Below are 12,257 nucleotides of genomic sequence, written 5' to 3' on the forward strand. Positions count from 1 at the left end.
CCCTGTGAACATATATGGGTGTGCATGCGTGTGTGTGCATGTGTGGATTCTGGACACACTCATGGGGGGCTGAGGGAGCGGGGAGGTGTTGGGGGAAGATGTGGAGTGACTGCCCGGCTGGCTGTACATGGACTGTGAATCAGCTATAGGTCCTTAAGGGAAGCCGCATATGGAGAAGCGGAGCCTGGTTGGGCCGACAGCACCACTTGGGTTCCATGTGCAGCCAGCCTGGCATTCTGGCCCAGAGTGGGGAGGCTGCAAAACCCTTGCTCCCAGCCAGCTGCAACCCCCACCAGCTCCCAGCCCACTGCAAACCTCCCAGCTGGCTGCAAAACTTCTCAGCTCCTGCAAACCTCCCCAACTCCCAGCTGGCTGCAAAACCCCCAACTCCCAGCAAACCTCCCCACTCCCTCAGCCCCCAGCCAGCTCCCCCTCTAGTCCTGCCCAGCAACCCCCCAGCCCCCCTGCAAGCCTTACTTACTACTTCACAGGCTCCAGAAGGAAAGTGAGCCTGACCCAAAACTTGGGACTGACTAAAAGCCTCAGGCCCTGCCCTACCCCCTCTCCCTCTGGGCAGGGTTGGGGCTTTCCTGCCCTTTTTGCAAACAGCTCTTGCAGGCTGGAACTCAGCCACATGCAGAGCTCTTTGCAAAAGGAGGAAATCCACGGGCTTCCCTGCTAAAAGGGGAAATCCACATTTTCTCTGATAAGACTGGGAAATCCATGGTTTTTTCTTTTCTCTTTTTCCATGGGAAACAGAAAACCTGGATCCCTCTTTATGACACAAGATGTTTTTTCAGATACAAGACTGCGAAGTCACAAATGAAGTATTACAACTTCAAGGCAGGACTAGCTAGAAGAAAACTAGTAAGAAGAGTTAATAATAAATATATTTTTGATCAACAGGCATTAAGATCAAGAAAAGTTTGAACATGTAAACATGTTTTTAATCTGACATTTGAAAATATTCTGCATTATAATAATTTAATATAAAATTGACTCCTTAGTAGACGTCAACATTATTTGGTTTCAGGGATGAATACATGCATTGATTTGCCCACAATTCTGATATCCAGATTTCTGAAGGTGTTCAGATTTAATGTTTTATACACTCTGTTAGACAGAACAAGAGCAGGCCTTTAATTTCTTTCAGTACGACTCTTCAAAAAGTGATGTCCAAAATATTCTCACCTGCTCTAATAGTAAGTTATTCATAGAAAGCATTTCAGTGATACTTTAAATTATGTAGCTAGACAAGTTTAACTTTTGCAGTAACTAGAGAAAGAAACAGATACAGGTAAAGGAATAATAATAATATATCCTCATTTGTTCTTACCTAATATATTCTTCTTTATTTTCCTCTGTGACCAGAATATTGCTACCACCTTGTTTCAAATCATGGCTCTTGATTTCACCAAGAATTTCTTTATCAACAGAGAAGTACATTTCCAAGCCACATTCTTCTATATTGTTTTCTCTGGAAGTAAGAAACAAACAATATGTAGTTAAAGAAGCGTACAAAGGTTGTGTCAAGTAAATGAGATTTCCATCCACAGCCTTAAGAAAACGTGTTTGGAGCTCGTGTCAAATTAAGAAAAGATTACTTACCTGTCTAATAATCATGTTTCTTTAAGAGGTACTGTCCTTGCATCTATTGCACTGTTAGTACACTGTTACCAGCCCTTTATCACTACCGAACGTGAAAAAATAAGATCCTAGTATGTGTGATCTCTTCCAAATGATCTTTATGACCGTCTCAAAGATGGGCCCCATTTCTGAAGCTTCAGCGATTTTTTTGAGTCTGCTGGAGATTAATCGAGACTGCTGGAGTGTTCCAATTAGAATGCTTCAGTGTGCCTCACTGTCATGTGTATTCATCATCCTGCATTTCAAAATGACAGCAGGGGCATTTTAACTAAAACTCGTCAAATTTTAGTTAAGCTGCCCCTGTAGCCATTTTGAAATGCAGGACACTGAATACAAGTGACACTGTGGCATTTTAGTTAGAGCAGCTGTCTGGGAGCTGTTCAAATTAAAATGCTCTTGTCCCCACCCCCACCCTGGAGCACATCTATAGACACCCAAAACTCCCACAGATTAGAGGCTTGTTATAGAATTTCTGAGAATACCTCATTTGTTTTCTTATTCAAAATATTGCAGTCTTCAAAAAGCAAGTCATAATGGAATGGAGTTTAGAAGAACCACACAGCATTACAGTGATTGCCATCTATTTAGGTGCTATATACAAGTACTGCATTGAGAGCAACCTTCAGCAATGTTTTTGCTATCAGATGGCTTTGCCTAGTTTCCTATGGCAATCTGGCAATGAACTTGAGCAGAACTCCTATTAATAAGTCATATTTGGCCAGTTCAGTTTGGTAGACTCAGATATTCATAGGAAGACTGGAGATGAAAAGATTTACTGCCAAAATGTGGACATGTCAGGGGCAGCAAGATCCACACACAGCATAAGGAGATGAGATCTCTCACTGATTGCTCCTACTACTCAAGAATGTGTTCAGTTGTAAATCGGGTTTTTTCATAACTTTCCTGAGTACAACTAGTCTTATTTATTGAAAGGACAAGGAAACCTGACAACAAACCATGTAAGATATTGAGAAGTCTGTGTGCTCTGTCTTGGGCTACTTCAACTGGAATGGTTACAGTCAAAACTGCCCTCATTAGATCTTGAAAGGAAGGCTTTGTAGTTGTCAAGTGTAGCTTATAATGACTTAGAAACTGTATTTCAAAAAATATGTGCAAGAAGACAGCATTCAGCTACCTCTGGCTTCTATTATATAGAAATGCATCAGTCACAGGCTTCAACCTGTTGTAGAGGAGAAACATCTTTTCTTGATGCTTCAGGAGACAGAGATTGTGGTCTTGACTGAGTAGCTGGATATCATTCTCCTAAGATGGAGAATTCCCCAAAGGCCCCAGAAACTCCAGAGATGGTGATAAGATGTAGATGGTGGCACAGGAGATTAGTACCCAGGGTCTGGGTCTGTATATGAATTCTTATGTCCCTGATAGCAGTGAAAGTCTGATCTGGAGTCCTGCCTTGTACAAGAGGGTCTATATAAGGACCTTACAGGAAAAGGCTTTTTTGCTAATCCTAATGAGGTAAAAGAATAGCTCTCAAAAACCTGCAAACCCCCAAAATAATCAACCCCCACCGAAGCCCTTCCTCCAAAATAGAAAGAAAACAACAAAACAAAAAAACCCCATCAATAGAAGAACTGTTCTCATAGGAAAGTTAGAAACTTATATAGGATGTGATTCTGTTTTGCTGGCAACATAGACCATAACAAGGTTGTTACTGAACTCTGTGCTGCAGGTAGTAACTTTGTGCAGCTTAATATTAATTGATGTTAAACCAAGGCTGAAAGTAGCTAAGAAACTGTTACTATAAAATGAACTTTCACTGAAGTTAGGATCAGAGCCATAACTGCTATAGACATGGACACTACTGTAACTGTTGATAGATTTGTCAATACTGTGCTAATATGTAGGGCTGTTTGAAGTTTCGGTCCCTGATTCCATTTGGCGGAGATTCGGTTTGATTCGGTGGCTGAATTTCTGAATCTGAACAGAATCAGGTGACCCTTTAATCTCTCTGAATCAAATCGGAACCCTCTGAATCAATTCGGAAAGATTCGATGATTTGGACATAGACACAACTTTAAATGTTTTTTCTACATACTTCAAGGTACTAGGTGGCTCATGAACACTGAAAGGGGCTGTATTCGATTCGGATTCAGATTCAGCCCGAATCAAGGACAGCGGGGAATGCCCTCCTCAGCAGAGTGGCAGACGGTCACAGCCAGGACTGGAGCAGCTCGCAGAGAATCGGTACTAGCTTCTCCAGTTTGACTGGAGAACAGGTACGAGGCCCTGGTGACCCTGCAGGAGATGGAAGAAGAGGAGGAAACCCTTGGGCAGGAAGAAACACCACATTCTTCACACTCCGAACAGATCAAGAGATCCAAGAGGACCCAGAGGAGGAGGCGACGAGTGCTCGTCATAGGTGACTCCATCCTGAGAGGCATGGAAGGGCCCATCTGCCGCCAGGACCCCTCAGCACGAGAGGTATGCTGCCTCCCTGGAGCAAAGATTCGGGATGTGACGGAGGTAATCCAGGCCAGGATCAAGCCCACCGATTACTACCCCATGGTCCTAGTCCATGTGGGTACTAATGATGCGGCCAGGAGAACCCCTGATCACCTGATGGCAGACTACAGTGCTCTGGGCGGCGTGCTGAAGGAGTTCGGTGCACGGGTGGTATTCTCTTCCATCCTACCAGTGAACGGACGCGGAGGACGGCAGGAGAACTGCATCTGAGAGACCAACTGGCTGCTTCGGCAGTGGTGTCTCGAGGCAGGCTTCGGCTTCCTGGACAATGACCCGCACATCACGACGAGGGACATGCTCAGCTGGGATGGGCTTCACCTGTCCCCCAAAGGTAAGCATGTGTTTTCTTCTAGATTGGCGGATCTCCTCCGGCGGGCTTTAAACTAGGCTCGTCGGGGGGAGGGGAAGATGAGGGCGGGGGAAGCTGTGGACCACCAAACCATGTGGCACCCACAAGGACAGCCCAGCCTGAAGAAAGAGAGCATTGGGAACCTGAAAGCCATGGGGAGGCCAGCACGACGGCACAGGTAAGGAATGAGAAGGTAAGAACCAAAGGGCCCCTTGGGACTCGGAGCGGGGGGGCAGCAAAGGCACCAGTCGCAGGGCTCAAGTGCCTATATACTAATGCTAGGAGCATGGGAAACAAGCAGGATGAACTAGCGCTCCTGCTTGCACTAAACACCTATGACTTAGTAGGGCTAATGGAAACCTGGTGGGATTCATCCCATGACTGGGCGGTACATATTGAGGGTTATAGACTGTACAGAAAGGACAGGGTGGGGAAGAAAGGGGGAGGGGTTGCGCTCTATGTCAGTGAGCATTATACATCAACCCTCATTAAGACGGAATCGAAGGATGAGGAAGTAGAAGGATTGTGGGTTAGGCTACATGGGGGGCAAGGAGAAAGGGATTTGGTGGTAGGGGTCTGCTACAGACCCCCACATCAAGGGGAAGAAAAAGATTCAGGACTCCTGAGGCAACTCTCAGAGACCATAAAAGCTAAAGAGGTGGTAGTCATGGGGGACCTAAGCTACCCGGATATCTGCTGGGAGACGCAGACAGCAAAGTCCCACCGCTCACGCAGGTTTCTAACCTGTGTACAAGACCTCCACCTGACACAGGAGGTACATGGTCCCACTAGGGGGAATGCCATACTGGATCTGGTATTGGCAATGGGAGATGACATGGTAGCGGACCTCCAGATTGGTAGCCATCTGGGGGACAGTGATCACCTAATAACAGAATACACCATAAGACGTCGAGTGGGTAAGGTAACTAGTAGGGTGAAAGTGCTAGACTTTAGGAAAGCTGATTTCAATGAACTCAGGCGATTAGTCAAGGATGCACTGCAGAGTAGGAGATTTGAAGAAATGGAAGCCCAAGAAGGGTGGCTGTGCCTTAAGGAAATGATCCTTCGGGCACAAAGCAAGACGATCTCCGAGCGAGGCAAGAGGGAAAGGGGCCAGGAGGCTTCCCTGGCTGACCAGAGAAATCCAGGGAAGCCTAAGGGACAAAAGGGGAGCACATAAAAAGTGGAAACAGGGAGAGATCACCAAAGATGAATATACCTCCTCTGCTCGCGCTTGTAGGGAGGCAGTTAGACAGGCCAAAGCTACCATGGAGCTGAGGATGGCAACCCAAGTAAAAGACAACAAGAAATTGTTTTTTAGATATATAGGGAGTAAAAGGAAGGCCCAGGGAGGAATAGGACCCCTGCTAAATGGGCAGAAACAATTGGTGACAGACAGGGGGGACAAGGCTGAACTCCTCAAAGAGTTCTTTCCCTCAGTGTTCTTAAGTGAGGGGCACGACAAGTCTCTCACTGGGGTTGTAGAGAGGCAGCAGCAAGGCGCCAGACTTCCATGCGTAGACCCTGAGATGGTGCAGAGTCACTTGGAAGAACTGGATGCCTTTAAGTCAGCAGGCCCGGATGAGCTCCATCTGAGGGTGCTGAAGGCACTGGCCGACATCACTGCAGAGCCACTGGCGGGAATATTTGAACGCTCGTGGCGCACGGGCCAAGTCCCGGAGGACTGGAAAAGGGCCAACGTGGTCCCCATTTTCAAAAAGGGAAGGAAGGAGGACCCAGGCAACTATAGGCCAGTCAGTCTCACCTCCATCCTTGGCAAAGTCTTCGAAAAAATTATCAAGGCTCACATATGCGAGAGCCCAGCAGGACAAATTATGCTGAGGGGAAACCAGCACGGGTTTGTGGCAGGCAGATTGTGCCTGACCAATCTAGTTTCTTTTTATGACCAGGTTACGAAACGCCTGGACACAGAAGGAGGGGTGGATGTCGTATACTTAGACTTCAGGAAGGCCTTTGATACGGTATCCCACCCCATACTGGTGAACAAGTTAAGAGGCTGTGACTTCGATGACTACAGAGTCCGGTGGGTGGCGAATTGGCTGGAGGGTCGCACCCCGAGAGTCGTGGTGGATGGGTCGGTTTCGACCTGGAAGGGTGTGGGCAGTGGGGTCCTGCAGGGTTCGGTCCTTGGACCGATACTCTTTAATGTCTTCATCAGTGACTTGGACGAGGGAGTGAAATGTACTCTGTCCAAGTTTGCAGATGACACAAAGCTATGGGGAGATGTAGACACGCCGGAGGGCAGGGAACAGCTGCAAGCAGATCTGGACAGGTTGGAGAAGTGGGCAGAAAACAACAGAATGCAATTCAACAAGGAGAAATGTAAAGTGCTGCACCTAGGGAGGAAAAATGTCCAGCACACCTACTGCCTAGGGAATGACCTGCTGGGTGGCACGGAAGTGGAAAGGGATCTTGGAGTCCTAGTGGACTCCAAGATGAACATGGGTCGGCAGTGTGACAAAGCCATCAAAAAAGCCAATGGCACTTTATCGTGCATCAGCAGATGCAGGACAAATAGGTCCAAGGAGGTGATACTTCCCCTCTATCGGGCGCTGGTCAGACCACAGTTGGAGTACTGCATGCAATTCTGGGCGCTGCAATTCAAGAGGGATGCGGATAACCTGGAGAGGGTCCAGAGAAGGGCCACTCGTATGGTCAAGGGCCTGCAGTCCAAGCCCTACGAGGAGAGACTAGACTGGACCTTTTCAGCCTCCGCAAGAGAAGGTTGAGAGGCGACCTTGTGGCCGCCTATAAGTTCATCACAGGGGCACAGAAGGGAATTGGTATTTATTCACCAAGGCGCCCCCGGGGGTTACAAAAAATAATGGCCACAAGCTAGCAGAGAGCAGATTTAGACTGGACATTAGGAAGAATTTCTTCACAGTTCGAGTGGCTAGGGTCTGGAACGGGCTCCCAAAGGAGGTGGTGCTCTCCCCTACCCTGGGGGTCTTCAAGAGGAGGTTAGATGAGCATCTAGCTGGGGTCATCTAGACCCAGCATTCTTTCCTGCTTATGCAGGGGGTCGGACTTGATGATCTATTGAGGTCCCTTCTGATCCTAACATCTATGAATCTATGAATCTATGATTCAATTAGTTGATTCAGACCACTGTCCCTGATTTGATTCGGCTGAATCCGAATCTGAAGATTCGATGCTGATTCAGATGATCAATGATTCAGCCACAGACAGCTTTAAATGTTTTTTCTACGTATCTGAAGCACTTCCAGATCCACCAGGGAGCACGTTGGGAGGCCCCACCGTACCCATCCCGGCTCAGCGACTGGTGCCTCCTGGGTCTGGGGGGGCACCCGAGGTCCCCTCGTGGTCAATCACCAAGCTGGCCCCCCCCGCATACTCCCCAGCAGACCTAGCAATGGGCTGAAAGTACTTCCAATCTACTGCGCTCCTGTGGGATGCTTATCTGCCCCAACATCGCAACGTTCATGAGCCATGCCTGGTACCTTGAGGTATGTAGAAAATACATTTAAAGCTGTGTCTATGGCCGAATCACTGATTCTCTGAATCAGCATTGAATCTTCAGATTTGGATTCGGCCGAATCAAATTGGGGACAGTGATCCGAATCAACTAATCGAATCACTGTCCCTGATTTGACCTTAATCTGAAATCAAATATGGCCCATTTTGCACACCCCTAGCAATATGCCTAGAACCTGCTTGTCACAGAAGAGGCACTCATGGAATTTTCTGCAAGTTCTGAGTTACTTTAGAAGGCTTCAAGGCTTTATTGGCCTCTTGACAACGGGCTCAGAGAAGGAGTTCTGTCCTCTCCTTGCAGGTTTTATGTTTTTTTTGTTTTCAATGGATTTGCTCAAATCAGAAGGTTTGATGACAGTCAATATTCTGTAGGAAAAGGAGCAGCAAGCATGCTTCTGGAAGATTTCATTTCTTCCTTCTACCCTGGGTAAACCTGGGTGAGAAGCATGCACCTTCTGAGGAAAAACATCTTGAGATGGTGTTCTTAGACGTGATGTGAAACAAACGAAACAAATCTTCAAATGGCACATCTATCAGTCATATGCCCCTTTCCAAGGCAAACTGAGTACCTTGTGTGGCTTCATTTAATGACATAATTGCCTCACTAGGTGAACAATTCTCAAAAAGCAGAAACTTGTGATTAATTATAACTGCATCAGTACTGAATACTTCAAAGGAAAGATAAAATAGAGAGTTTCTTAATGAGTTAAAAGAAGCAAAGTCTAATCTTTTTGCTAGCTGTCGCTTTCAATTTATAGAGCAAGAGAAGGTTATTGGGTGCACTGTGCATACAATAAATTATGTAACTATGGTTATGCATAAAGCTTTGACTCAATCATGACCAGTGAAAGGAACTATATAGTAATTAAGACAACCCTGTGCTTTTTATGCCACCGAAGGAGATGAACCAATATACCAGAGGGAAATATTTATTTACATATGGGGGTGGGGGGGAAGAGAGAGCGTAATCACAACTAGATAGACTGCCGATCGCACATTTTCCCCAGGAAAGCACTTGTCTGACATGGCATGGAAACTTTTCCAGTAGTGCAATGTATACACAGGCCACGCTATGACTAGTCAGATGACCCTGTGGAACACCTGCTGTCTGGGTTAGAGAGACCAATTATTGTAATTTTCATCTTTACATCTCTCAGGACCTTACCTAACCTCCAGTTTCACAGAATCTCTTCTCAGACATTAAACAACTATTTAAGTTTCCATCCATGAATCTTGACACTATGCTATTTGGCATTTTTGCAATGAGCTTTAGGCATAGAAATTCTTCCCCTCTGACCCAATCAATCAGTTTCTCACTAACTGTTAAAGACAGCTCAAGTCTTACTATTACTCTAAACAGAATTTTCAAGGTTGACCTTTTTGAATATGCAATTATTGCTCACTTTCCCTCTTTTTAAATCAACCCATCCTAACATTTTTTGTTAAGTCTTTAAGGTGTTTGAAAACTATGTTCTTAAAATAAGTTTATATACGAGCATCTAGTACTCTACAAATGAAGGTTCTTAATAAAAATTGTGCCACTTCATTTTTGCCTCTGATCACATCCACAGGACCCATCTTTTTCTTGCAATCCTATTATTAAAAAGCAGCAATAAATGTTACTAGTTGTCAAAGTCAAATTGATCTTTCCACTTATAGTCTATTTCCATTCTTTTTGCAGAAGTTAAAAGGATCTAATCTTCGCAAAATTTTAAATGCTATAATGCTACATTTTAACTAGAAGTAAAATTTAACCTCTAAATTTGCTTTTAAAAAAAATTGCATTTTAATGTTATGATGTTTACTTGTTTTACACTCATTTCTAAAGCAGCTTTGGCTTAGAAGCTCCAGATTTATCTCCCTAGATGCAGAGAAAGGTCTTTTAATGGGGAAAGTTGACATGGGTGTGCAGAAGCAATAGTAGAATGACAAGATATATATGGGAGATGAAAAATATGAATGCTTTTGAGATCACTAAATGGGATGCAGTGAACTAGAGAAATCTTAGACTGAAAAAGGTAGATATTCAAAGCAGTGCTAAGCATTCAAATGATTTAATGCTTTAGAAATAAAACTGATATTTTGGTCAAAAAGCAGCAATCAGGAGGGAAAAATCAGGTTAATAAAAGTGAGGCTGACTGATGAAGAATTATCAGAGCGTGAGGAATAGATTAAAATGTGTGGGTAAGTAGTCTTCCTTTGGCTCCAAAGGCATATGCTGAAACTTGGTTCTGGATCTGTACTGAAGGCCAACCCAAAATCAAACCTGTTTGTTCAGACTAGCGAGTGAGAAGTGGCCAGCCATAAACAATAACTACTTCACTGCCTAGAAAAGTGGTGTACCCTAATCACACTTACCCACGGGTCATCTAAGCTCAGGGACTGGCTACTGAATAGGCTAGATCTATTAATTTAGTTCAATATTTGGAAGTGCAGGAAGGTAAGGGAAGAAGAAAGAAATGCATTATTGTTTTTGTAAAGAAACTAACATCAAATGTGAATTTAGCAGATTCCACTGAAACACCCTTCAGATTTACAGAAAACACCTACGAATTAATGGAGCCTGGTGAAAAAAAAAATCAAATTTTTTATAAGGTTCATCATTTCCTTTCAACAATATATAAGATTATGATTAATCTATTACAGGTTTCCTTCGCTTTATGCGGGTTTGGTATGTGCAAATTCACTCTTATGTAATGACCCTTTTTATACCCAAAATTTGTTAAACGCGAGGTAAATTCACTCTTATGTGACTGGTGTGGTAGAAGCTGCTGCAGCTGCGCCGCACCCCCTGCCCACCCAGTGGTGGGACACGCATGGCTTTGCATGGCTTTCAGGGCTGCGGGGCTCAAAGTGCAGTGTACAGTGGCAGCCGTCTCTGCCCCGCACACATAAAGTGGGGCACATGCCCCCCAGGCTTTCGTTTGTCCCACCACCTGGCCTGGTACCAAAATTGTTTTGTGAAAGTGATAGAAATGGGTCTGGGGGTTAGCACAGTCAAGATCTTGGAACATATCCCTATTTGTTACATTATAAAGTATGTTCCCTTTATGCAAATTTGAGTTATGTGCTGTTTTCCAGGAACGTATGAACAGCATAAAGTGAGGAAAACCTGTATATTTAATTAGGTTAATTAGAAGAAAAGTAGAGCCAGAACACTAGGTTCTGAGCACAATATTCAATGAACTATAAAGGACGACAAACCTTACTATTAACCAAACTACTCTACATATATTCTGAAATCATAATAAAATAACAGTATATTCAACAGTAGCATGCAGCTCATAATTATATTGTTCAGCATCAAACTGCAATAAAATGTGCTAAAACTGTTAGCATACAAATAAATAAAACTTAATCTAAATATATTTGATTTCAGGAATGAAAGAAAAAAAATCAGAAACTCACTTTACCCAGATGAGGGAATTGTAAAACTCTGGATCAACAGATTCTAAATCCTTGAGTCCCACTGGCTTGTTGAGAATACGCTTGTAGAATGGCAGAGAGAATCCTGTATCAATGAATTTCCCATGAAACAAAGCCTGGAGAATATGAAAACAGAACTAAGGATTAACGCAAAGAATGTTTGGTTACCGGGTATGACTAGGATAATTCCAGTATAGAGCATCAAATGAATCTTGGAGTCCAAAAGTATTATAATATGTCTAGAGGCAAGAACTTGTGGGTGGTATCTTCTGCAGGGGTCGGCAATCCCCAGCATGCATGCTGAGCATGGCACGTGAGGCCATCTTCCTCGGCATGCGTTGGGGCTGGGGAGGCAGCAGCTGTTTGCAGCCTCCTGGCTGCAGCCGGCCCCAGCTCTGGGTAGCTCAGAGGTGGGCAAAATCCGGCCCACAAGGCCATTCTATCTGGCCTACGGGGCCCCGAAAAAATTTAGAAAGTGAATATTTATCTGTCTTTGGTTCCTGTCAAAAATGACAGGAACAGAGGCAGTAGGACCTAGGGAAAGCCCTGGCCGGCTCCAACAGCAGGGCCTGCCCTACCCTGCCCCGCCAGCCAGAAGCCCCAGCAGGGACCATGTGGCTGCACCACGGTGGAAACTCAGATAAGGTTGGGGGAGGGTGGGGGAGGACCCTGGGCAGGGAAGGAGCCCAGGGAAAAGTGGCCCCTCCCTTGCCCCATGCTGCAGCCACTCACAGCCTGTGCAGGGCTGTCCTGAGCTGGCACAGGCAGCCCCACGCGGGCTGCAAGTGGGTGCAGCGCAGGGCAAGGGAGGGGCCGATTTTCCCACATACCACAT

The 12,257-nt window shown here is 45.2% G+C and overlaps 1 protein-coding gene across 4 annotated transcripts in view; it reads right to left on the bottom strand.

Annotated features, from left to right (window-relative positions):
- ITCH (itchy E3 ubiquitin protein ligase) overlaps positions 1-12,257 on the bottom strand; it is a 162,614-nt gene that overhangs the window by 13,894 nt on the left and 136,463 nt on the right. For all 4 annotated transcript variants that reach the window (XM_019484673.2, XM_014609641.3, XM_019484672.2 and 1 more), the window contains 2 exons: positions 11,405-11,538; positions 1,337-1,477 (listed from right to left, as the gene is read on the bottom strand). In XM_019484673.2, coding sequence (XP_019340218.1) covers positions 1,337-1,477; positions 11,405-11,538 — 275 coding nt within the window. The remainder of the gene's footprint in view (positions 1-1,336; positions 1,478-11,404; positions 11,539-12,257) is intronic.

The sequence above is a fragment of the Alligator mississippiensis genome, chromosome 9 (assembly GCF_030867095.1).
Source record: "Alligator mississippiensis isolate rAllMis1 chromosome 9, rAllMis1, whole genome shotgun sequence".
NCBI classification, from domain to species: Eukaryota; Metazoa; Chordata; order Crocodylia; family Alligatoridae; genus Alligator; species Alligator mississippiensis.